We start from the raw sequence: 25,232 nt of genomic DNA, 5'->3' as shown, positions 1-25,232 counted from the left end.
AAAAACATGTTTATAGCTATGATTTTGAACTACTTCAGAGTACAAACAAGGGAGTTGTTTGTTTTATTTTCTCCACCCCTAAAACTGAAATGGTTCTATTCCAGTCAGTGTTCAACAATAGCTCATCTCTACATATAACTTTAGCATTACAATTACAAGTGACCTGTATATATTGGAGTGATGTGAATCTGGATTGTCTGCATTTCTGACTAGAAAAAAAAAAATGTAAATTGGGTGTCGGGTACATGAATGTGGCAGTGACTAAAACTGCATCTGACAATTCAGGCAAAAAACTTGCTTCAACAGGTGTGCATGACAGTTGATTGAGCTGGCATTGGTTTCTTGTTTTTTTATCTCTTGAATTGATAGGTAAATTAATTGATTTATAAATTCTGCTGAGAAACATTTTTGACCATCACATTGTTTGGTGCTTCTGTTTTTATACCAGCTGACTGAGCAACCATCTGTTGTCTATTGTGTATCCAGGATTGAGCAATGAGCAATATATATATATAATATTTTTGTGGCAGCCATATATTAGTGAAATTTAATCACAAAACATTCAAGGGAAGTGTCAGTTTCTGACTTGCTGGTGCTTTAGTGTTAGTATTACTTATCCTTGGTGAACTGGTTTCCTGTGACTCAGACTAATTATTTGTGAGTGACTAATACCATGTCTATAGAACATCCCCTGAGGTGGGAACAATGTCTTATCCCTAACCCCATACTATATGGCCTCTGAGTAATAACCGATGTAAAGTCGGCAATCAGTATGAAGTCTAGCTTGTCTTCATCACTCACAAAGGTACAGTGCTGATGCTTCACCATTTGGAGGGGGGGGCCACATGCTTCCTTGAGGTATGTGGTGCTCTTAAGGAAGGCAGCATCATGTTATTCTGAGATGAGTGGTGCACTTACTTTCTCACAGACGGCAGCATATTTATCAGCACTTGGTTCCACTGATGGCTCATTCCTGGTTCCCATGCATGGACCTGACCCCTTCTTATATCTGGTTGGTGACATGTCAGATTCTGGTTAGTTGGAGGGCTTAATTCTTCGAGGTCATTGGATTCGGGACAAATTGTCTATCCATATCAACAATATATGGATGAAAACTGTATTTGTAGCATTGCAAGGGCGCATAGTCAGTGTAAGAGCAAGTGTGTCCTGGTTTACAATATGTCTGTCACAGTGTATCTCCAACATCCAGAAGGCTCACATGCCTTGTCACAGTGTATCTCCAACATCCAGAAGGCTCACATGCCTTGCCACGGTGTATCTCCAACATCAGAAGGCTCACGTGCCTTGTCACAGTGTATCTCCAACATCAAGAAGGCTCACACGCCTCTTATTATTGTATGGAGGTTTGGAACCTCCTGTGCTGGGTGCCTTGGAAGAAATTACCCTCTGAGACAGCTACATTCCTAGAAAAGATATTTTGGTGGAAGAACATACTAGCAGAGTTTTTAACAGAGTCCCTTATCTCACTTTGGAGAAAGCCTCTAGTGGACTTGTATGTGACCAGGCTAAACAATTTCTTTTGACATTTTTAAGGTCCTAGGGCAGAGGGCATGGGCAGAGGGCATGGGCAGGGGATGAATTCAGCTTCCATTGGGACTGCCTTCCTACTTTTCCAATTTCAGCCTCACTGTCTTTATCTCCTAGCACCACTGTGGCACCAGTGATCATGGTTCAGTGATCTTCTAGACCTTTTGGTAGACCAACCCAACATTTGGGATCTTCTGTCATAACACATAAGCTCCCTCAACCTACACAACAGCCCATACATTCTCCAGCTTCATGCTTGGCTAATCTCGGGTGATCTATCCTCCAAATCAAGTATTTCAGGCAGAGTTACCAGTTGCATCATTCAGGCCAGAAGAGCTTCTACATACAAGGTCTGTGATGACAGGTGGACAGTCTTCTGTAATTGGTTTAGTAGGAAATGCTTTGATAATAGTTTTACTCTCTAACATCCATTGGTGATTTCCATTTGATTCTTTCCTAGACAAAATTATGTTAAGTATTGACCATCATGGACTATAGAACTGCCATTTCAAACACACTTAAATTCTCTCGGGGACTCTCACCATGCTGATCTCATTAAGTCTCTTACACCCAGATGGAATCTTTTTTGTTTTAGTATTTAGTCAAAAACCCATAGGAACTATTGAGTGAGGCTTTCTTTCTGGATCTCACACTCAAGACTTGTTTTTTCTTGCTTTGGCATGTGCAAGAAGAGGCAGTGAGATTCTTGCATTGTCTGTTGATACTGGCAGTCTCCATTTCAGTGTCAATGACAAATTCATTCATCCTTGGAGTGAAGGCAGCAGTTTGGTGATTATATAATACCTTCGCCTCCTTCTGTCTCTGCTCATTAGCAGGCATTTTTTTACTCTGCAACCCATAGTTGCCAGCAAACATGTGGCCCAGTGGAACACCAACATACTATATTTTTTGTTCCTTGTACAATTTGAATGATTTTCAGCAACATTTATATTTCCAGTTTCTGATAGCTGTAATTTTATTGTTTATTTTGGGCACAATAACTTCTTTCCTTGTTATATTTCTTTTTCAAATTTTTGTTGTTGTTCTTGTTGTATTTTTTTGTTTTAACTTCACTTGGATTTAACTGCCCTCAAACAAATTTTCTTGTTTTCCATTTTAAAACAGATTTCATTTTTCTCCTGACCTGAATCTGATTTTCCTCGATATGGACCCTTTTTTTAATATCGTCTCTGAAACTTTTTTTTAAATAATGCTCTATCTGGTCACATTCCGCACCAAGCTTTCTAATAAGTATTTGTTGCATTTATTATTTAACAGATGATCGCTGTAAAGAGCTTTCTGATTGGTCAAAATTTTGCCCAATGAATCCTCATGTAATGGAAATTGATGGGAATGAGCATGCTTGCTAAACATGTCGATTTGAATTTTCGAGTGGAAAACTCCCAAGGTAGATTAGTTCTGTAACTAATTGAGTTACCTTCTCTACATAAAGTCTTTATTATTATTATTATTATTATTATTATTATTATTATTATTATTATTATTATTATTAACTCCCATTATCTCTTGCCTTGGATGTCATATAATTACAACATCTGTATAATTTTTTTCATGTACACTGAAATATCACCTTGGTTAATAAAATCCTGTTTGATTCATATCCATTTATTTGAAACCTTCTGAAATGTCTGAAAAACTTCTGAAACTTCAGTAAAATACTATATAATGATCAAAATTTTAGTGAAATCTCATGAAAGTTTTAGTAAACTCTCACAAAACTTTCAATGAAGTATTAGATATCATTCAGTGAAATTTTATTGAGATCTCACCACAATTTCAATGAAAGTTTTGGTCGAAATATTTGTGAAATCTCACCAAACTTTCAGTGAAATGAAAGGGGGCCTTGAGTGGCCGAGTGGTCTAAAGTGCTCTCCGTTACAGATCACTGCCATCTCACATCTGTCTGCGTAGGTTTGAGTCTCAGGTTCTGCCAATGTGGGTATGTGAGAAAGTTTGCCAGTAGCTTCTAGTGGGTCGGTGGTTCTTTCTGGGGTATTCCCGGGTTCTTCCTCCACCATTAATACTGGCTGCCATGTATAGCCTATCATGTGCTGAAAAATGGCATTAAACCCAACAACACCAGCAACAACATTGAAATGAAAAAGACTTAAGTGATGCCATCATGGATTAGGTTTTGTGTGCAAGATAGAAAATGAGGACAAGAAAAACCTAAATCTTATTTCATAATGTCTGTCAAAATAAAATTTATGACCCATAAATAAAATTATTGTGAATATTTATCATTGATTCTCAATAATGTCTAAGAATCATTTGGCAGTTTAATAGAAATCTGAAGCAGATTGTTTATAGTTTAGGCAGAAAGCACTTAAAAAACCCGTAGGAAATCATCCTTCAGTCCACCTGGAAAGCTTAGTATGGGATGGAATATTACCAAATTCCATATGAACTATTTACAAATTCCATATGGACCATTTACAAATTCCATATGGTATATTTCCAAATTCCATATGGACTATTCACAAATTCCATATGGACTATTGCCAAATTCCATATGGATTATTGCCAAATTCCATATGATTATTCACAAATTCCATATGGATTATTGACAAATTCCATATGGAATTAAATTTTATTCCATATGGACAATCTGCAGATCTCATGGACTAATTTGCATATTCCACAGGATTTTCCATAAGAAGTATGTAAGGAATCCATAACATTTCCATAAAAATACACTGAAATCCATAAGAGTGGTTCAGCTATAGAATAAAAATATCCATATGGATACATGTATTTCTGTAAAAGTATGTATAGATTCCATATTCAGTTCATACGGAAAATTTTGTATGGGCGCAGTAGCCTAAGTGGTTGGAGCATCCACCTTGGATGTAGGAGCTCGCTCGTTTGAACCCTGGCCAAGTCATACCAAAGACTTATAAAAATGGTACTAGCAACTGCCTCGCTTGGTGCTTAGCATTAAGAAGTTAGTGGTTTGCCTAGTGTCAGGATAATGTGACTGAGTCACGGACATGATGCTACACATCTGTGGTATGATGCCCTAGTGCTAGACATCACTATAAATTGTCACACTGCAGACATCATAGCGATATGACCGAAAAATTGTTAAAGCTAGATTAAAAATCCAAATCACACACACTAATCTTGCATTTTCCTAACATGAAAATTCTTTCATTTTACCAGTTAATTAATACCATACTTACATCAGTTTCTAGAAAACAATTCAAAACTTCACTTAACTTTATAGTGCTGTTCTCCTCAGCCATGGTGAGAATGACGGAAAGCTGTCGATTACCATGAGACAGTAGAATTACATAATACTTACACGTAGTAAACTGGAGTGTCTTACTCAGTGGTGCAGATTTTGTACACATTAAGGGTTGCAAATACAACAAACATTTTCTGGTCAGGACATATCTTTCCTTACATCTAGATTTTGTACTATACCCTCATTTGTGTTTATTGAAGTTTTTTATTGAAAGATTAACATTAGATTGCTCCATTAAATATTCTTTTATTATTGTAACGCTTGTAGTTTGGTTTAAAAAGAACATGAAAATAGAAGTGCAAATTAGTCATGGTTGCCGGTTGTTTAAGTACATGATAGTTAAGGGATAGGACAAAGTCAAGAATCTAAAGGTCTACCTTGAATTCAAATTGACTGTTTTATCCAGGTTTTTCCATGCTGAAATGTATTTTCAAAAAGTTCCAACTGTTCGTACTTTTCCAGGCCTGTCCATGCTTTTCCATGGATAGCATGCAGAATTTCTATGATACTTTATGCACAAGTTTGATTTACCCTTAAAAATCAATGAACTCATTTTCCTTGCTGCAGGAATTTATTTTGTATTTCCACTGTTTTCAAGCGGTTTCCCAGTATTTCTTGGGTATTTTATCCTTTTCCAGTGTATGATACCAGGAAGCTTAGTCATTGATAACTCTACTGAGTGTTCAGCAAAGAAACAATGTGTAAACTAGACCTAGTCCCCTTTGAATTAAGCTTAGTTTCCTACATCTTTATTGCTTGTTTGATGAAGAGTCAATCTGTAATATGGACCTTGTGAGAAGACAAAAAATGTAACCCTATGAATGGGATTTCCTTGTCTCAATACAAACCCCAACATAGGTTATATTATTCTTGCTCAGAAACACACTATAGTAGCCAGACTAGGCTGCTCCAGTGGTAGGATTTAAACACACACCAATTAAGTCACAATTTCAGCATACCAATCACTAAAGCGCCATAGTTCCTGCCTCCATATGTAGCCTTTTACAATATTTTGGAGAGTACATTGATTCTACATTCTTGAGCCTATAAAGTCGAAGATATTTCTAATTTTTTTGTCATAAATTAAGGTGAAAACAATTAATTATCCATATAAGAGTCCAAATTCAGAATATTGACAGCCATACTTAATATAGAGGAAGGTTTCTTCTGCATTGATTTGCATGACAAGTGCTGGATAGAGAGAGGAACAAATGGACATGCATACATGTATACACATGCAGATTGGTAGACAGGTGGAAAGATTTCAGAACAGACTGACATTTAGCTATAGGTAAAAGCCCAGAGGATGGAGGATAAATGAACATTTGTCACAGATTTCTGAAATCTAGCAAGTTTATATAGTATGATTGCCCAAAATGTTCAGATTATGAGTAATTATGTCATGGTGTCCATTAAAAGAATAGTGTAGTTGTTTTCCTACATGGTACACAGATGTTGCAAGTATTAGTGGAATTAAAATTTAGGCATGCAGTGCATAGTTATACCTTATGCTTAGCACTGACAGTATGAATGACATAAATCACCATGCCGTATATCCTAATGTGCATGTCCCTTTGCATAAATTGATACATTTTGGAAATTTTACAAATTTTAAAAAATGTCATATGGAATGACAAATGTACAAATGTTCTCATCAGTTTTCATAAAGTGTCTGCCACATTATAATAGAAAAGGCATGGCCAACTTCCCCCAGTGGTTCTTAAAGTCACACCTGATGATTTAAATTAATGGATAAAATCAGGTCATGGGCTGGATCCAGCCCTTGGGTTGTATTTTGCCCACCCCAGGGATAGAATGAAAATGCAATTTAATCGGAACCTCAAATACTATGTTAAGTTTTTACAAAATGCACCAGCTTCACATTAGCAGGAGAAAATCAGTATATATAAGCTCTTTCAGTTTTACAAGCCTCACATAGAGAGAGATGACAGACCGCTTAATAGTACTGACACGGTCAACAGTAAAGGTCCACCTGGATACCATCATCCAAACTCCACTATTATAAAGCCTGGTTGACATTAATTTAGTGACTTTATTGTGGAAAATTGTTGGTACCATATATACTTGCTTATAAGTCTGATCCAACTGTAAACTGCATAGACTCAATCAGCCATCACATATGCCAACAAATCTGGGTCTGTGCAGTTTGTTAGGAGCATACATTATATGATGGTGCCTCATTTGTCCCTGTTTATTGTTTGATGTGAATTCAGTCAAAGTTTATGATGATATAATTCCAGAGACAATCTTTTAACTTTCTGAGGGGACATGTTTTTACATGACAGATTTTGACTGTATTCTAAGGATTGTATATTGGTACCTTAACCCTTCTATACTCGCTTATTTATAAAGTCAAGGTAAACTGCAAACAGTAAAGATCCTGATCTGCCATAGCATAATGCACCCACAGATTATGGTCTGTATTGTTTGTTCTACAAGATTACTCCTAGCAAACTGCACAGATTCAGATCCTCTGCGCATTATGCGACAGCAGATCTGGGTCTATGCAGTTTGCAGTTGGATTAATCTTATGAATAAGTATATACATTAGTTTTATGTACCATTTACAGAATTTTAACATTTTATATTTTATCTTGAAATGCTTAATGTTTAGTTTTTTGGTGGGGAGGGATAATAATAAGTTTTTTGTTGCAATTCTTTATATTTTCATTCTTAGAACTTAATTTTTAATCTGCAACAGAGCCTGTATACATACATACATACATACATACATACATACATACATACATACATACATACACACACACACACACATATACATACATACATACATACATGGACACACTCACACACACGCACACACACACACACACACACACACACACATACATACATACATACATACACACGCACACACACACACACATACATACATGGACACACTCACACAAGGTTAAATATGGTGTGTAAAACCATTTTAACATTGGTATTTATGTGGCATACATTTGTTGACTGTAGAAAGGACTGCTGATACTCAGAAGTCGGGTTCAACTTCAAAGAACATAAACCCAGATCAGGCATTTCATAATCTACAGACAGATCAGGTATATGTTGTTTGTACTACTGATGAGTCTCTACAAGCTGCACAGACTCATATCTGCCATTGCATGGTATGATGGCTTATCTGGGTCTGAGTAGTTTGAAATAGGATCTCACTTGTAAGAAATTATATTCTTGGGGGGGGGGTAAAATGTATCTTAATCACCTGACCTTTCTTTAATGCTACTAAATTACATTTTCTGCAGTCTAGACAGAGTTCAAAATATCAGTTTGATAAGTAAGTAATGTATTGATATGCTAGGTTTCCTGAGCAGATGTTGGGTATTTTACACATCCTGGTACACATGTACCTAAAGGCACTTTAGATTAGTATAATTACTGGCTAGCCATAATAATAGTGAGGTAATACATTTCCTTATTAGCCAGTTAAATTACATATTCTCTAGTCACCAGGGATTTTAATATTCAATATGATATGACATAATATAATGCTTTGCTAGATTTAATAAACACAGCCGGCAATAGTCCCTTGTTATAAAGCTGTCCATGGGAGTCATTCAGTATACAGTCAACTCCGCTTATATGCATAGCCTCGGGACTGGACCGGACCCAAGCTATGCATATAAACGGAGTATGCATTTAAGCGGAATTCATGTATATTTACAATATAAAACGGGACCATACTTTTGCTATTCACTTAAGCGATCTATGCAATTAAGCGATATGCATTTAAGTGGAGCTGACTGTACTGCCATGTAGTGAAACTGCCTTATAAAGAAGAATATGGTGGGCCTTAGTAGTCTAAGATGTTTGTCTATTACACTCATCTCAGCTTTGTCTGATTGGTTTCAGGTCTCTTCTTGGTCAATGTGAGAAAGCTTGTCATTAGCTTTCCATGGGTTGGTGGATCATCCTGGGGTTTTCCTGGGTTCTTCCTCCACCAGATATTCTGGTCGTCATGTATAGGTTATCGTGCTGAAAAATGGTGGTTGTTGTTGTTGTGGGGTTTAACGCCATTTTTCAGCACATGATAGGCAATGCATGGCGGCCAGTATTAATGGTGGAGGAAGAACCTGGGAAAACCCCGGGAAGAACCACCGACCCACGAGAAGCTACTGGCAAGCTTTCTCACATACCCACATTGGCCGAATCCTAGACTCGAACCCACGCAGACAGAGGTGAGATGGCAGTGATCCGTAACGGAGAGTGCTTTAGACCACTCGGGGCCCCTCTGAAAAATGGTAATAAACCCTCCAAAATTTAAAGCAAAAACATCATAAAATTTTTTTTACTAACACAATGAAATATGATCATTGGCCATACTTGTATCATAACAGGAACAGTGTTATAATGATTGGCCACATAAAGTGAAACCCCTCAAAACGGAAAACCCCAGGAACAAATTTCATTTTCAGTTTTGAGAGGTTTTTGGTTTAATGAGGATTTCTGTGATTTGAGAGAGAGATATTGTAATTAAAAAATGTCTGTGTGAAATGCAAGGAACATTAAAGGAATGGGATACTTTTATTAACTCTACAATAAACATATTAGAATCATGAATGGCAATCCACAGTGTTTGAACACTCCATATAATTCATAATGTTCCCATGCCAATGTTTTCCTTAATTTTCATCATGGTACCATATATACTCGCTGACAAGTGAGGCTGCAAATAACAGAGATGCTTATGTGCTATAACATATGCACCTGCAGACTATGTCAAAAAATTGCACAGACCCAGATTTGTCATTGCATAATGTGCTGGCGGAGCTGGGTCTATGTAGTTTGCAGTTGGACTTGACTTATAAGCAAGTATATGTGGTAGGCTTTAGTACAGGTTCATAATCTTTGATTAGATGAATTTTATCTTATCTGGATAGTTTAATCCTGTGACATTGTGCTGGTAGTATTGACATCTTGACATGAAAGTGAAGACACAAGACAGTCATGGTAACTCAAATACATGTATGTAATGAGTTTTCTCCACTGAAAATCATTTGAGTGAATCTGACTTTTAGAATACTGTTTAGTCTCTCTCTGTTGGCTTAGCATACAAAATGAAGCCACATGCCTGATTAATAAAGCCCAGGTAATTAATATAAAATAATGCTCCATTGATTATTTATGCAAACAAAAAACATTAGTCATATTTAGATTATAAGCAGTTAATCATAATTTTAAATGATTTTTAACAAACATTTCATTTTCCGGGGTTTTCCCAGAGTTCTTCCTCTACCATTTATGCTGGCTACCATGTATAGCCTATCTTGTGCTGAAAAATGGCGTTAAACCCTACAACAACAACAACAATAAAACATTTCATTATTAATAACTAACCTTAAAAACACTCATTTTTTTATGTACCAAAGACTTCAGATTAACTTATTTTTACGTGTGACGACTGCTTCAGTGGCCTAGTGGTTAGAACGTCTGCCTCGGATGTGGGAGGTCTCGGGTTCGAACCCTGGCTGAATGATACCAAAGACTTATAAAAATGGTATTTATAGCTGCCTCACTTGATGCTCAGCATTAAGAGGTTAGTGTTAGAACTGGTCGGCCTTGTGTCAGGATAATGTAACTGGGTATGACATGATGCTACATGTCTGTGGCATAATGCCACAGTGCTAGACATCACTATAAACTGCCATACTGCAGACATCATAGCAATATGACTGAAAAATTGTTAAAGCTACTTTAAAAATCCAGTCGTACTCTTTACGCGGATATGTGTTTTTTAAAAATATTTTTAACAATTTTAGTCATATTACTACAATGTCTGCAATGTGGCAGTTTATAATGATGTCTAGCACTGGGGCATCATGCCGCAGATGCGTAGCATTATGTCCCACCAGTCATGTTATCCTGACACCAGGACAACCAGTCCTAAAACTAATTTCTTAATGCTGAGTGCCAAGTGAGGCAGCTGTCAGTACCATTTTTATTAGTCTTTGGTATGACTCGGCTGGGGTTCAAACCTGCGTCTTTTTTACCCTACCCTATGCTGGTGTCCATGGCTATATAATATTTGTTTAACCTCCTTTTTAATTGGGACATTTTCTCGTTGATAAGCCTACTACAGTGTCTGCAAACCATTATTAGTTTGGTCCAGCTTGTGTATGGACTTAGCAGCTAAAATAGATTTCCAAGTTTGATTTGATTTTCTGTGTTGTGGATGTTATTAAAGTGTAAAATATAAATTTGAAATCCAAATTAGCATCAGTTTTCAAAATTTAGGGTTTTTAGGTTTATTGGCAAAAAAAAATGATAATAATGAGAAAGAAAAGGGGAAAAATTGGTGACACCCCAAATATTTTGATCTTGAGGGGATTCCATTATATCAAGGGCTCTGTTTTGAGGGCTTTCACTGTAGTCAGGGAGTACTATTCTTTCAGGTTAGATTGTGCATTTTCCAGATCCTCAGTGTATGTGTGTGTGTGTCTGTGTGTGTGAGAGAGACAGACAGAAATCAGGTAAGGATCCACCATATCAGCATTGTAATTATATTTGTTTCAAAGGATTTAAATGTCAGTTTTTGTTCCAGACTTTTCCCTTGTAAAACAATAGGCATTGTAATTCTGTGCCATAAATTGTATTGTTGTTTCTTAGTTAGCCAAAGAGAGTAAATGGAAAGTTAAAGATACACTGATATTCTCCTTGCCAATGGAGTTTTGACCTTGAAAATTTGGAAAATGGGTAATGTTATATGATGTACTGATTTTATTAGCAGAGTAATGTTGTACCTGACATATGGTTCACCTAAGTGAAGTAAAAAGGTAATACATTTAGTAGAGAAAGGACTGCTATGTGGGTGTGTTAACTGCAGTTTGCATGTTTGCCCTTCTGTTGACTGGCTTTATCTGACTGTGGTGAGACCTGCATAATAAGCTGTCTAGACATGGTGTTGTGAGGTGTGTACAACAGGTTCATAAGCTGCCAACAGAGGAATAATTAGATAGGTTCTCTGAATCAATTTTTGGGTACTTGTCTAGTCTTTCGGTGTTTACCTGCAGTGTACATTCTACAGACGTAGTCTGCCAAGAGAAGATCAAACAAGTAAAAGGAGCTAAGAAAACACAATAACAGCATAATGTTGTGCTCCTTATTTGAATTAGTGCATTTCATCTGTGTTCTTGGTCATGCCTTACTGCCCCAGTAGGGACAGCAAGTTTATTTTCAGTAGTAAGGAAAAGGTATGTACTATGTTTTTCTACTTTATATCTTGGTCACTAGAATATGTTTTTTGTAAAAGAGTTGCAACCAAGTTTTAATTGTTTTAAAAACTGATTTATAATGTGCTGGAAACTGACTTAGATGAAGTAATGTTTTGTAACATAATTTGTCTCATTTTGATACAGAATTTGGTGAAAACAGTTTGAAAATATTCATGTTCGCATTACGTTGTGTTGGAATTTTTAAGAAACTTTAGGTGATCACTCTTTGTCGAAGGTGAAAATTCCGTCTTTATCCGTCATCTAATGAGTAAGTTTATGACCCTTTTATTTTTTAAAGTGCTGACCATATTATGTTAAAAAAATCACCTGCTCATCATTTGGAAAAGCTCAAATTCAGCTCAGCATGAGCTTACCTTAGCCTCAGGTAAGCTCATATATGTAAAGTAATTGCCTACCAACATGTCCAAATATTAGGGGAGGGGGTGTTCAGTTTGTTATGCAAGTTTTATATTCTGCACTGTCACCACAATACATATATTAGCAAATTGAGTTTACATTTATATGTACCTCATTCTTTAAATACACAGTTTCTATCATCTATCAGTCCTTTATTTCTCTCACAATATATATAAAGTCAGTCATTTCCTTGTAGCCAGTGTCACGGTCAGTCCCACAGTTTCTTCTGAACTATTTAATGCAAGTTTTAATAAATAAGCAATAATAATTTGTATTTTAACCTATTGGTTTGATTTCAGTCTTAATGTGTGTACTTATATTATGGAAGTCATACATGTTCAGGTCCTAACCTAGCTCAGGGCATTTTTTTTATAGCTCTATATGTGCAAACTCCAAGGGGTCTGGGGGAGGAGATTGTTTTGATGCATATTGCTGATTTCAAGGTGACTAGGTGGTGATGGCTAATAATGTAAGCCGTGAGATTTTTATGACGTCTGTATTTGGAAACAAACGGCACTTATTTCTAACAATTGACCATCTAAAAAGCAAGCACGCAGTCAGCATTTATCTTCTGTTGACTACATGATTACTATAGGAGACTGTATCATACTCGCTGTTGGGAAAATAGTTATAAAGGGATCAAAATTAGTGTTCTCAAATCATTCTCATAAGTCAACTTGTCAAAGAACTGTTTAAATGCATGTCACTGGTTTCAAGGTGAAAATTGGATGACCTAGAAATGGGTGTAATACACAACACTCCTCCTCTGAAGAAAGAAGTATTACTTTGTTTTCTCACTGGATTTGATTTTAAAGTCTGCATGATTAGTTAAATTTAAAACTCAGCATAAAGAAAAATGTTGTGATATAATACAACATGATTAAAATTAGGTAAATACAGTTGAATTATTCTTAGTTGTTTAATGCCTATTGCCTCACTCTCTGTTTAAAAATCTTAAAATTTCCAAAACCCATGTCAGTCTGTCAATTTATATGTCTATTTTTATGCATGATTATATTGGTCTATGTTAACTCTTCTAACTATATCTACATTCCAACCCTTTTCATTCCTCTGCATACCTATCTACATGTACTGTTTACTTATATCTATTTTAATTATCATTTTGGACATATTGTTTAAGGTGCACAGAAAAAAGAAAAAAACTGAAAAAAAAGAAAAAGTTATATATTTGTGAAACAAATATATGATTCCCTTAAACGGACTGCACTTCATTTTACTATATTTTGTATGTTTTAGTTTTTATATTTTTGGTCATATTTTGGTGCAAGCTCAAATCCCCCCAAATTTAAAGTTCCTCATTTGTACAGCTCAGGCTTAAGTAATGGCACTATGATATTTTGAAAGGTCATTTAGCTGTACAGGTCATGGTGTTGTAATGTCCATCCATTAAAACAAGTTTGTTATTGCTTCTCCTCCTTAACTTCTTGGAGGGATGATATGGAATTTTCCACACACATTCATCCCATAGACTAGTTTATTCTAAATGAAAAGGTTTAACTTGGCCATAGAATATGACTGCCATGTCACATGTCTTGAAAATTTTATTTATGCTTCTCCAGACAATGGATTGTCGTATCAACATGGGGTTTTCACTAAAGACTTCTTAATAATAATAATAATAATAATAATAATAATGAGGACTTTGTATAGCGCCTAGTCTTTAGAAGCTCTAAGCACTTTGCAACATTTGACAACACCTATAACATAAAAAACATATATAATGATATGATTACAAAAAACAAAACACCATGAAATTAGAAAACATAAAAAACATGCTGAAATATTTGAGGTAGGAAACATTATTAGGTCTTTAAGTTTGTTCTTGCAGTCGAAATAAGTGAGTTCTAAGAGCACTCTTGAATGGGATCACTGCGTCTTTGTGTCTAAGTTCAGTGGGCAATTCATTCCATGTTGCTGGGCCCTGGTATACAAAAGAACGTTGTCCATATGACTTCGTTTTCATAGTGGGAATAATGAGTATACGATTGTCAGAAGAGGAGTATAAGTATCTTGCTGGTGTGTACACATGGGTGAGGTCAGATAGGTATGTTTAACTAGAGTCTGTCAGTGAAACGTAGCACAGAGAACAAATTTTGTGTTTGATTCTGGATCGAATGGATAGCCAGTGTAGGGTACAGAGCAGTCAGGGAGGTGTGCTCTGATCGTGGTACTCTTACGTATGAGCCGAGCAGCTGTGTTTTGAAGTTTCTGGAGTAGATATTGAGATGAACCAGACAGAATTGAGTTACAATAGTCCAGTCTTGAAAGTACTAATGAACACGCAAGTGTTTTAGTGGCATAAACTGAAAGATATTTGTGAATGGAGCTGATGCATCTCAGCTCAAGATAAGCATCCTTGCATATGTTCATGACATGTTGGTGCAATGTGAGTAACTGTCCAGAGTAACACCTAGGTTTCGTACAGACTGGGGGAATTTATGGTGTCTAGTTGGTCGTAAATGAAATTGGTGCAGATCTAGTATCCAATATGACCACCATTCCAGCCTTCTTGAAAATTGTATTATTGTTACTCAAAACAAATCCCAACAGACTATTGTATCAGTATGGGGTTTTCACCAAAAGACTTTTTATGTTTTTGGAAATTGTTTTCACTATTTCTGAATGACTGGTCATATAAAGATGGTGTTTCACCGAGATAATTTTTATGATTTCTAGTTTGTACTAAATTAAAAGGGTGCTTATCTGGCAGCCAATATGGCCACATTGTTGTCCACCAAGCTACTCTTTTTAAATTGAAAGTCATTGTTACATTGGATTTTTTATCAGAAGAGTTTTTACGGTGCCTAGATGGTCCTAAATAAAAAGGTGACCTTCAGTATGGTAATCATGGAGCCATTTTGAAATATTGTTATATCTTCTCCTTCCCAATGGATGGCTGTCAAACTGAGGTTTTCACCAATAGACCTCATATGATACCTGTTTGGTCTTGAATGAAAATGATACCAGCCATATATCCAATATGGCAGCCACAATGGCAGTCTAGAAACTTTTGCTGTCACTACTCCACTTGAATCAATGGACATCCTGACAAGGGGTTTTCACTGAAAGATTTCAGATGACATCTACTTGGTCCGCAGTGAAAATGGAACCAATCTAACATGCAATATATCCACCACAGCAGCTGCATGTAATGTGAAAATCTTGTTATTTCTCAGTAACATCGGAGATGGTATCAACATCCAGCATTTGAAAAGAAACAAACTATCTTGGAATTTTGTCTGGTATGATTGTTTGCCAAAACCCTCCAGAGTGTTCAGACTCTTGCCAAAACCCTCCAGAGTGTTCAGACTCTTGCCAAAACCCTCCAGAGTGTTCAGACTCTTTCCTTTTGGGCTTGAGCTTCAGCTGCCTCTATGTGCTTAAGTGTACACTGATACTAGAAATGTAAACATGCATGAACCCTATACATTGTATTTAATTTTATTTTAAAAATCCAAGTACTGGTAACAAAGAGCAAATTGGGGAAAATTTCCAGCTGTTATAATCGGGCTGTTATATATGTAGGTAATACATGAACATGATTAAAAAGTAGCAATTTGGGGTGATTTATATTCAAGTATTGTAAAAATTACAATTAGTTCTTTGTTGATAATGTTTAAAACTTTTTAATAAATATATGTGTGTGATTTGGAATTTTAATGTGGCTTTAACAATTTTCCAGTCATATCGCTATGACGTCTGCAGTGAGGCAGTTTAAAGTGATGTCCATTTATTCTGACACGAAGCTGATCAGTCCTAACATGAACCTCTTATTGCTGAGCGCCAAGCGAGGCAGCTGCTAGTACCATTTTTATAAGTATTTGATGTGACTGGGGGGGGGGGGTCGAACCCGCAACTTAACGCATCTGTAAATGAATATGTAGTATTAAACGTTTGCTAGAAAAAAGGTAGTGCATACCGCGTACCTATCCCTTTGATCTCTGGGTCATTTTTAAAAACATATCATACAACATCCATCTTTGAGCCTTTTTCATAATTATTTGGGTAGTCTAACTTGCTGTAGTTGGGTTTTTAATATTTTAAGAACAATAAAGTTAATAAATGAATGGTAAAAATGGACAATTTTCATGGAAGACAGTTCTGATGTTAGTTGGCAATCTGGTACATAACAATTGTTCATAAAGTGAAAAATGAGAGTATTTAACTTTATATATAAACATTTAAACTTCTTTCCTCCTTATTTCTGTTTAAAGAACTTTCATTGAGGATAAACCATTCATTTTTAAACAAATGCTAAAGTGGCACAAACCATTAATCTACATTTTTCCTTTAAAAGTTGAGTTTTTTTAAAAGGTTTTACAAAATATATACAGAGGCTCTTGGTATTTTTTGGGCCATTCATCAAGAGACGTTTCTCATAAAATCTGGCTCATTGTAAGAGTTCACAGTACAAAGCAAAGCTATATAATCCTTTCAGTGTCCACAGCGATTTCCATTCTCTGCATTCTCCAATGACATTGGACCTGGCTGCATAATACAGTATTACTATATATTGTCTGCCTGCTAATGATTCATATCATTTAATTGTTTGGTACCATTAAATTTTCATACAGTCTCATTTATCAATCCCTCAAAAGGTTTGATAAAGTGTACTGTACCATATAATTTTTCAAACTCGTTCTCCATTCTGTTTCATCTATTATATTTTTTACTACCTTTTAATTTTTCATACCGTATAATATTTCATGCTCTCATTTTTCATACACTTTAATTTTTCATAGTATTTTTTATACCTCTAATTTTTCATGTAGCAGCATTTTCATTTTGCATACACCATCAATCCATAAATATTGTTTTTCTCTGTCTTGCAGAGCAGATAAAAGTAGATAATAAATTCTTCATCATCAACTTGTGTTTTATGTGGTGATGAAAATTTCATGGAGATCATCTTGCATGCAAAAGTCAGTCTCATGAACGTTTTTTTTTTTGGTTGTATAAAATTGCACTTATCAATAATAAAAACCAGAATTTCCTTAAATTGCTGTTAATGCAAATTCATTGTTTTCAGGGCTTTACAAATCCTCTTGCCCAACGCCTTGGACAAGCTCAAATTCGGCTCGGGCAAGCTCTGGTATGCAAGGTATTTGCCTATGGGCAAGTGAACCAAACGGAGAGTTCAGTTGCATTCAGTTCATGATATATTATGTTCTGAAAGTTTAATTCATGATCTCACAACAGAACACATTTCAACACCTTAATTTACCATATTTTTCTATTACACAACTGCCTGCAGTTTATTTCATCCATTCATCCTTTATTTCACATAATATACTCTCAGAATTGGTCATCATTTACATCATGTGTCAAGGTCAGTCTCTCATTTTCTCATGCAGAAATAAATGTTTTTATTTTAGCTTATAAGTTACATTTTGATCATGGTTTTTATATGTATAATAAAGGATTTGCTGACTTTCAAGTCCATACCTAGCCACAGGTAGTTTGTGAGCTTAAATGTGCCAAGCTTGCTGGCCCTAAACAATTGACTTGTCAAAGATTGCTTTTTTGCATTGTCTCCAAAATTCATTGTGACTAGATGATAATTGTTAATAATAGAACTTGAGATTTCATTGACAGGTGTTTTTGGAAATAAAAGGTATTTGTCTTTAATAATTAACCACCTGAATTATTATACCAAAATGGTGTTGATCATTTTTTTTTTTACATGACAGTTACTGGAGATCACTACATATTTTTTGGCAAATAACTGACTTGGTTATACTAATTGTTTTAATGCATGTTGCTAATTGTTCTCAGATCATTTATTTGGGACTGTAAATAAACCATAACTAGAATATCTGGCTATATATATAAACCATAACTAAAATATCTGGCTTTCATTATTGTTTTTACAGTTGAAGAAATAAATCGACTAGGGTATTGGGGCAAAAAGGAAACCTGAAGTTTCCAACACAAATCCATAAGGTGTTCCCAGGCATTTGACTTTAGAGAAACTATCTTAACCAGGAAATTCTTCTACTTCTAATGAATATAAGCATACCATTACAGATTTTTATGCAGAAAGTGCTACTGAAAATTGGATATCTGGAAGCAGAATAGACATGCATACATGTGGCAGAACCAAGATTTCAGACCAGTAGATTCTTTTTATTGGCATAATTTTTATGTTTTTCAAATAGATTGATAACAAAACGTGTGCATTTTTTGCAATATGTATTGTTTGTTCAATAATAAAATGGCAAATTTGAACATAAGATTAAGACTCTGATGGAAAATGTTCGAGCAATAATTTATAGGAAACAGTATATTATCGATGAATAAAAAAGAAAGAGGTATTTATTTTTTTTTTTTTAAATCTTATAGTTCACTGCAATGATTTTAAAAATAAAATCCAGTAGCATAATTTATTTCCTTGACATGATAACTGTCTCTTAATTGATTAATTCATGGTGATAATAAGCTTGACACCCAACAGGCTTACATTAGCTCTCTGGTCCAGAATTGACCCTCAATCTATTGGGCAAAGAATACTTAGGATGGCTTTTCTGTATCAGCATTAGAATGTTCTAATGACAGGACGACTGTGTTCAGCTTGCAAAGAAACCCCAACTTAAGTTTTCCTGTTGTTGGGTTTGTAAGGTTGCTGATTTCTCCCCAGTACTCTTTCAAGCTATGTTCCCCACAAGGAAGAAGTTCCTGACTTGGACTCGGGACATATTCCTTAGTCTCATCCTAAAGGGATTCTTTCTCTTCATGGCTCAGATAAGAAATATAGTTTGTCTTCACCACTGTTAATTAAAAAAAAAAAGGATTGATTTAGACTTGAATAAATATAGTGACAAAATACATGGTGTATTTATGCTTGTATGAATAATTTATCCAGACTTTAAAATTATCATGTAATACATGTTATACATTATGATGATGTCCTATATCAGTTTTAATTTTACACAATAAATTGAGTTGTCCACAATATACAGTCACTACATTTTAAGGATAGTTTGCCTATGGGGCAAGGAAGAACCTCTTGATTTTGGGGTCAAAGGTCAAAGCCATTGACTGAAAAAGATAAAATGGGATACAATAACGCTAGTTCTACTTAATAAACCTGGACCAAACTTTGTGGATGGCTTCATTTCTGGGTCAAAAGGTTATATTGAATTTGAAGAAAGAAAAATGAATTCTGCTTAAAGGTTTCAGTTCTCAACCATGTGTCTTTGCTAAAAGTTTGTTGATGACTCGCAGGTAGGGTAAGAAATAAACATATTTTGGGGGTTAAAGGCCAAGGTTAAATGATTTTTGCATGATAACTGGATCTGGACCTTGACTAAAGTTCATAGCTTGTTTGCATGCAAGGATAATGCAGAAAACTTTTGACTTTTGCATATAAATATCAGAGGACATATTGATTGTAATTATGATTAGAAAAGATTGTTTCTGAACATCAATCTTAGATGAAGACAATATACCTAGTCAATGTTATTCAGATGTGTTGTTCAGTAACCTTCAGAGTCAAAGATGCTCTTCAAATGCCTACACAGAGGACTATATATTAAATTTGGGATGGGCATATAAAGTTGCCTTTCCTGATACTATATATACTCTCATACAAGACGAGTCCAACTGCAAACTGTACAAATCTTGAGATCTGCTGTAGCTTAATGCACTGACAGATCTGGGTCTGTGGGGTTTGTTGAGAGTATTCAGTAGAACAAACATCATAAACCATGATCTATGAGTGCATTATGCTTCGGCAGATCAGGATCTTCCTTGTTTGCAATTTGACTTGAATTATATATGAGTATATACTGTATCCTCAAACACCCCCCACCCACCCCCCGTCACTGTAGAACAGACCCAGTGCTACCTCCCACTTGCTATAATAGGCAAATATTATTGGAGAAAGGCAGCGTGGTGGTGCAGCTGTTGGCTTGCTAACTTCTGAAAGTAAGCAGGTTTAAAGACTACATTTATTCAGCTAGGTTTGGTCGCTGTAAGACCTGCCAACTCTTACGATTTTGCCATAAGCCTTACAAAAATTACCCTTAACATAATGGACTTATGGCATACTAGCAAAAACTATGGAAGAATGATCTTTGCTGCAAAAAAACATAATTGGTTCATTCGTGTTTTATTTGGATCCGGGTTTCATCTTAGAATTAGTAAAATTAGTCAGGGAACCAGATTAACTTAACAGCAGCACCCCAGACGCTTTGAACTGCACCTATTTGTTCATGCGAAGTGTCTGCATGATCAAACTATTGATTATAGAATTTTTTTAAATGGCATCCAGAAAGTAGTGCTTTATCCGGTGTTTCTGTTGGAATTTGTTTAATATTATACCTATTATATAATAGTGTCCTATGTCAGAACGGGTCATGGGGGTAATCTAAGGTATTTTTGTCACTCTGTATGATTTATTTTCCTTAGATTATTGGGATTTTTTTTCAACATCAAGCTTGCGTATAGCACCTGTGTTCATGTGATTTGGAAAAGAATTTCCAAGAATTCTGTCAAGTTGAGAGATAGCAACAAGTCATTGAGTTGCATAGGGTTTGGAACTAGAGTTTGTGCAACTGTACTAGTGGTAAATAAAGTCTGCGCGTACATTACAAACTTTTCAGTTGAACATAATGTTTGTCGTCGATGCGTCAAACTTTTAATTGCGTTTTCCAGCTTTACAATAGCAGTTAATGATATTTTGTTACACACTTACTGAAAACTGGTCAATCTTACAGAAAAAAAATCAACTGCCTTACTGAGACGGACTCGTCAGGGTTGGCAGGTCTGCGCTGTGTTGTGTTCCTGGGATAAGGCACCTTGTGTTGCTTTACCATTAAATGCCAAATCAAAAGCAAACCATTCACAGCACGTGTAAAAATAAAAATGAATTTCAAAAATATTCTGATACTGGATTTTGGGGGCCTTGAGTGGTCTAAAGTGCTCGCCATTCCTGATCACTGCCATCTCACCTCTGTCTGCTTGGGTTCAAGTCCAAGGCTCAGCTAGTGTGGCTGCATGGGAAAGTCTGCCAGTAGCTTCTCATGGGTCGGTGGTTCTTCCCTGGGTTTTCCAGGATTCTTCCTCCACCAGTTATACTGCCGCCATATATAGCCTATCCTGTGCTGAAAAATGGTGTTAAACCCTAGAAAAACAACAACATACTGGATTTTGCTGCCCTTGGCAGCTGTTAAGGAAGAAGTTGGAGTTGTATATCTATGGCCGAGAGCTGGTAAAAAACATTTGGTGTGTTAAATTTAAAATACAGGTTTTAAGAATATGTGAAGATTGGCATTAATATTTGACACATTGATAAGATGACTTGTGCCTTCAGTTAGAATCAGTTCTGAAGATAAAATGATTTTGAAATGATTCTGCAGGGTTTGCTCATGCACCATTTTAGTATTGACTCTCACACATATTGATTTATTTTAGAATGCTTTTGTGATAGAAGTCTGATTCTTAACTCTCATATTTTAATAAATAATATATTCAGTGAGACATAGACCTAAATAAGAACCCAATAAAATGATCAGATTGCCTGCCCTTGGATGGACACAAAATGGCCAAGACCATGTGCATTACATCATTGCATCATACAGAAGAATATTAAGCCATCATGTGGTATGTTATGGGTTGAAAATTAGATGCAAAAGCAGACATGTTTGATTCCAATTTTTTTTGTTTTCGCAACTCAGAAATATGGCAATCAACAGCAGAAACACTTACATTGTATGCATTTTTTTTAGAAACAAAAGTTGAAATCTTAAAATGCCTTGCTCTTGTGCTTTTTATTTAGAATTCAAGATACATTTTGGAAGGGATCACTTTTTTGTCTTTTATTATGGGTATTTTGTAGAGGTGGACATTGCAGTATTCTCAATAAATGTTTTCAAGTTAAGTCTAGTTAAAGACCTTATTATTGATGTAGCACTGCATTTATCAACTGATGTGCATTGGGTGGGGCCAGGTATAGGATTCTTAATGTCAACTGATATGCATTGGGTGGGGCCAGGTGTAGGATTCTTAATGTCAACTGATATGCATTGGGTGGGGCCAGGTGTAGGATTCTTAATGTCCATCTCTCAGCCTGTCAGTCCATCTTTCTGTTAATATTTTGCTTGTGGAGCATACTGTTATTCTAATATCATTCTGCACATTTCAACCAAACTTGGTACACATTTAAACCAAACTCGCTACACATATCAACCAAACTTGGTACACATTTCAAGCAAATTTGATACACATTTCAACAAAATGAGGTATACATTTCAACCAAGCTTGATACACATTTCAATCAACTTGATACATATTTCAACCAAACTTGGTACACATTTCAAGCAAATTTGATGCACATTTCAACAAAATCTGGTACGCATTTCATACAAACTTGGTACACATTTCAACCAAGTTTGATACATATTTCAACCAAACTTGGTACACATTTCAAGCAAATTTGATACACATTTCAACAAAATCAGGTATACATTTCAACCAAACTTGATACACATTTCAACCTAACTTGATATACATTTCAACCAAACTTGATACACATTTGAGCCAAGCTTGGTACGCATTTCAACCAAACTTGATACATATTTCAGCCAAACTAGGTACACATTTCAATCAAATTTGATACACATTTCAACAAAATCAGGTGTACATTTCAGCCAAACTAGGTACACAGTTCAAGCAAATTTGATACACATTTCAACAAAATCAGGTATACATTTCAGTCAAACTAGATACACATTGTACCCAAACTACACAAACTTGGTTCACATTTTGACCATCTGCTACACATTTCAAATGAGTGGTGTAACTGTGTCTGTTGCTTTAAGGATATACCGTTCTGAATATTTTTTAATGTTGGAAGAAATACTGAAGCTATACATTTGTGTTTCTGGGGTATATTCTCCAACCATTCATCTGTTTTAAACAAACTTCATTCATCATGCAAGTGATATAAAGGTCCCTTGTACTTAATTATTTTCTATTTTCCTCTTTCTATATTTTTCATGTTGCCATGGAAATAATGAACAAAATTTGTGAGTTTCCTTGTTCATCTCCCAACGAACATCTTATTTCTTGAAACTAAACTTCCATTTTATCACTATTTAGATTACTGATATAATGGAAGTTTATTTTCAAGATGGCAGTTTTCCTCATCCTTTTTCAATGTGTTGCTTGTATTTAGAAGTTTTTTTTTAATGGAGAAAAAACAAATAAAGTGTGTTAAGTGTGTTAAGTGCTCATGAAGAATGTTTAATTTATTGGTTTTACCTCAGCTAATATAATCAGAATCAGGAGATGGTAAAAAGTTTGTGAAGAGTAACATCCCCTGAAAATATATTGATAAAGATAATTTTATATACCTTGAAAGATCATACATTTTTACTAATATATATATATATATATATATATATATATATATATATATATATATATATATATGGTTCTTTTCATAATTGTTATTCTAGACTTACATGCCTCTTTAAAACACAGCTGCAGCACATGCAGGACATTGCAAAATTACACAAGATTAAAATAAAATAAGTATATAGTAGAATATAGAGATGGTAGCCTAGGAGAAATGACTACAGTTCATTTAACCATATATACCTGCATACAGGTCTGGTCCAACTGCAGATGCCATAGACCCAGATCTGCAGTCACATAATGCATTGCCAGGGTCTGTTTTATTTGTTCTACTGATTAGTCCTAACAAACTGCATAAACCAAGAAATGACTGCATTATGCTACACCAGTCTGGATCTCTGCAGCTCACAGTTGGATCTGACTTGTAAGAGAGTATAAATAATGCAGAGAGGACAGTTTGATGGGCAGGGGAGGTTGTAGCAAGTGAACAGCAATGTGTTGGGGACTTCCAGATACTTGCTGAATTATGTACATGCTTTCAGTTTTACTCCCTCATAAATCAGGAATATCCTTATGTTTACCTTGGGCTAAATCAGTCTGTCATGACCTGGCAATAGAAAACAACATATGTAGCCTGTGACCATGGCATGTACTTGATGTTATTTTGGTTTGGTGCTTTCTGGCACAGCAACACAAGTAGGCTATTTAGTGCTAAGGCAGTTGGAGTAAAGTGAATTAATCAGGGACACAGTGTTAGCTACCCAGACTGGTTCTGTGGTAGGATTCAAACCCACACACTTTCAGTCCCATGTCTGACATGCTAACCAGTGAGTGACCACTGATATTAGTAGCACAGTGTATTAAGAACTTATTTTCATTCTTTGTCATCAAACAAAATCACTGTTACACAGCAGGTGTAATAGACCTATTGGCTTCCTGTGTATGTGACAGGTCTTGAAACATATGCTGGAAAAGAAAGAAAAAATAATGGAAGTGTAGAGAGGGCTCAGGATCAGATAATAATGAGGGAAATCTAACTTTTGGTGAATAAGATTTATACATGTTGAAAAAATGAAATAGGCAAGAAAGAGGAGGGGAAGCTGGAACAGGATAAGAGAAATGTAACTGCAGAGTAATGAGATTGACATACCATATGTACTTGCTTACAAGCCAAGTCAAACTGTGAACAACAAAGATCCAGATCTGCTGTCACATAATGCACCTGCAGATCTGGATCTGTGTTGTTTGTTCTAGTGATTATTCCTAACAAATTGCACAGACCCAGATCGGTCACTTGCATTATGTGATGCAGATCTGAGTCTGTGCAGTTTGCAGTTGGACTCATCTTACAAGCAAGTATATATGGT

The 25,232-nt window shown here is 35.6% G+C and overlaps 1 protein-coding gene across 4 annotated transcripts in view; it reads left to right on the top strand.

Moving 5' to 3' along the window:
* The first annotated feature begins 11,608 nt into the window (after positions 1 to 11,608).
* Positions 11,609 to 25,232, top strand: part of LOC149779837 (uncharacterized) — a 31,893-nt gene continuing 18,269 nt past the window's right edge. Inside the window, exons 1-2 of one of the 4 annotated variants that reach the window (XM_089936511.1) lie at positions 11,609 to 12,048; positions 17,537 to 17,599. In XM_089936511.1, the coding sequence (XP_089792637.1) occupies positions 11,995 to 12,048; positions 17,537 to 17,599 (117 nt within the window). In that variant the 5' untranslated portion in view covers positions 11,609 to 11,994. Of the gene's footprint in view, positions 12,049 to 17,536; positions 17,609 to 25,232 lie in introns of all 4 variants that reach the window. The other 3 variants (XM_089936510.1, XR_016414942.1, XM_089936512.1) reach the window with 3 other exon arrangements.

This window comes from Sinohyriopsis cumingii, chromosome 16, assembly GCF_028554795.1.
Source record: "Sinohyriopsis cumingii isolate HCF-2022 chromosome 16, ASM2855479v2, whole genome shotgun sequence".
NCBI classification, from domain to species: domain Eukaryota; kingdom Metazoa; phylum Mollusca; class Bivalvia; order Unionida; family Unionidae; genus Sinohyriopsis; species Sinohyriopsis cumingii.
The sequence above is the reverse complement of the archived record's forward strand: the minus strand, read 5'-3'. Positions and strand labels throughout refer to the sequence as shown.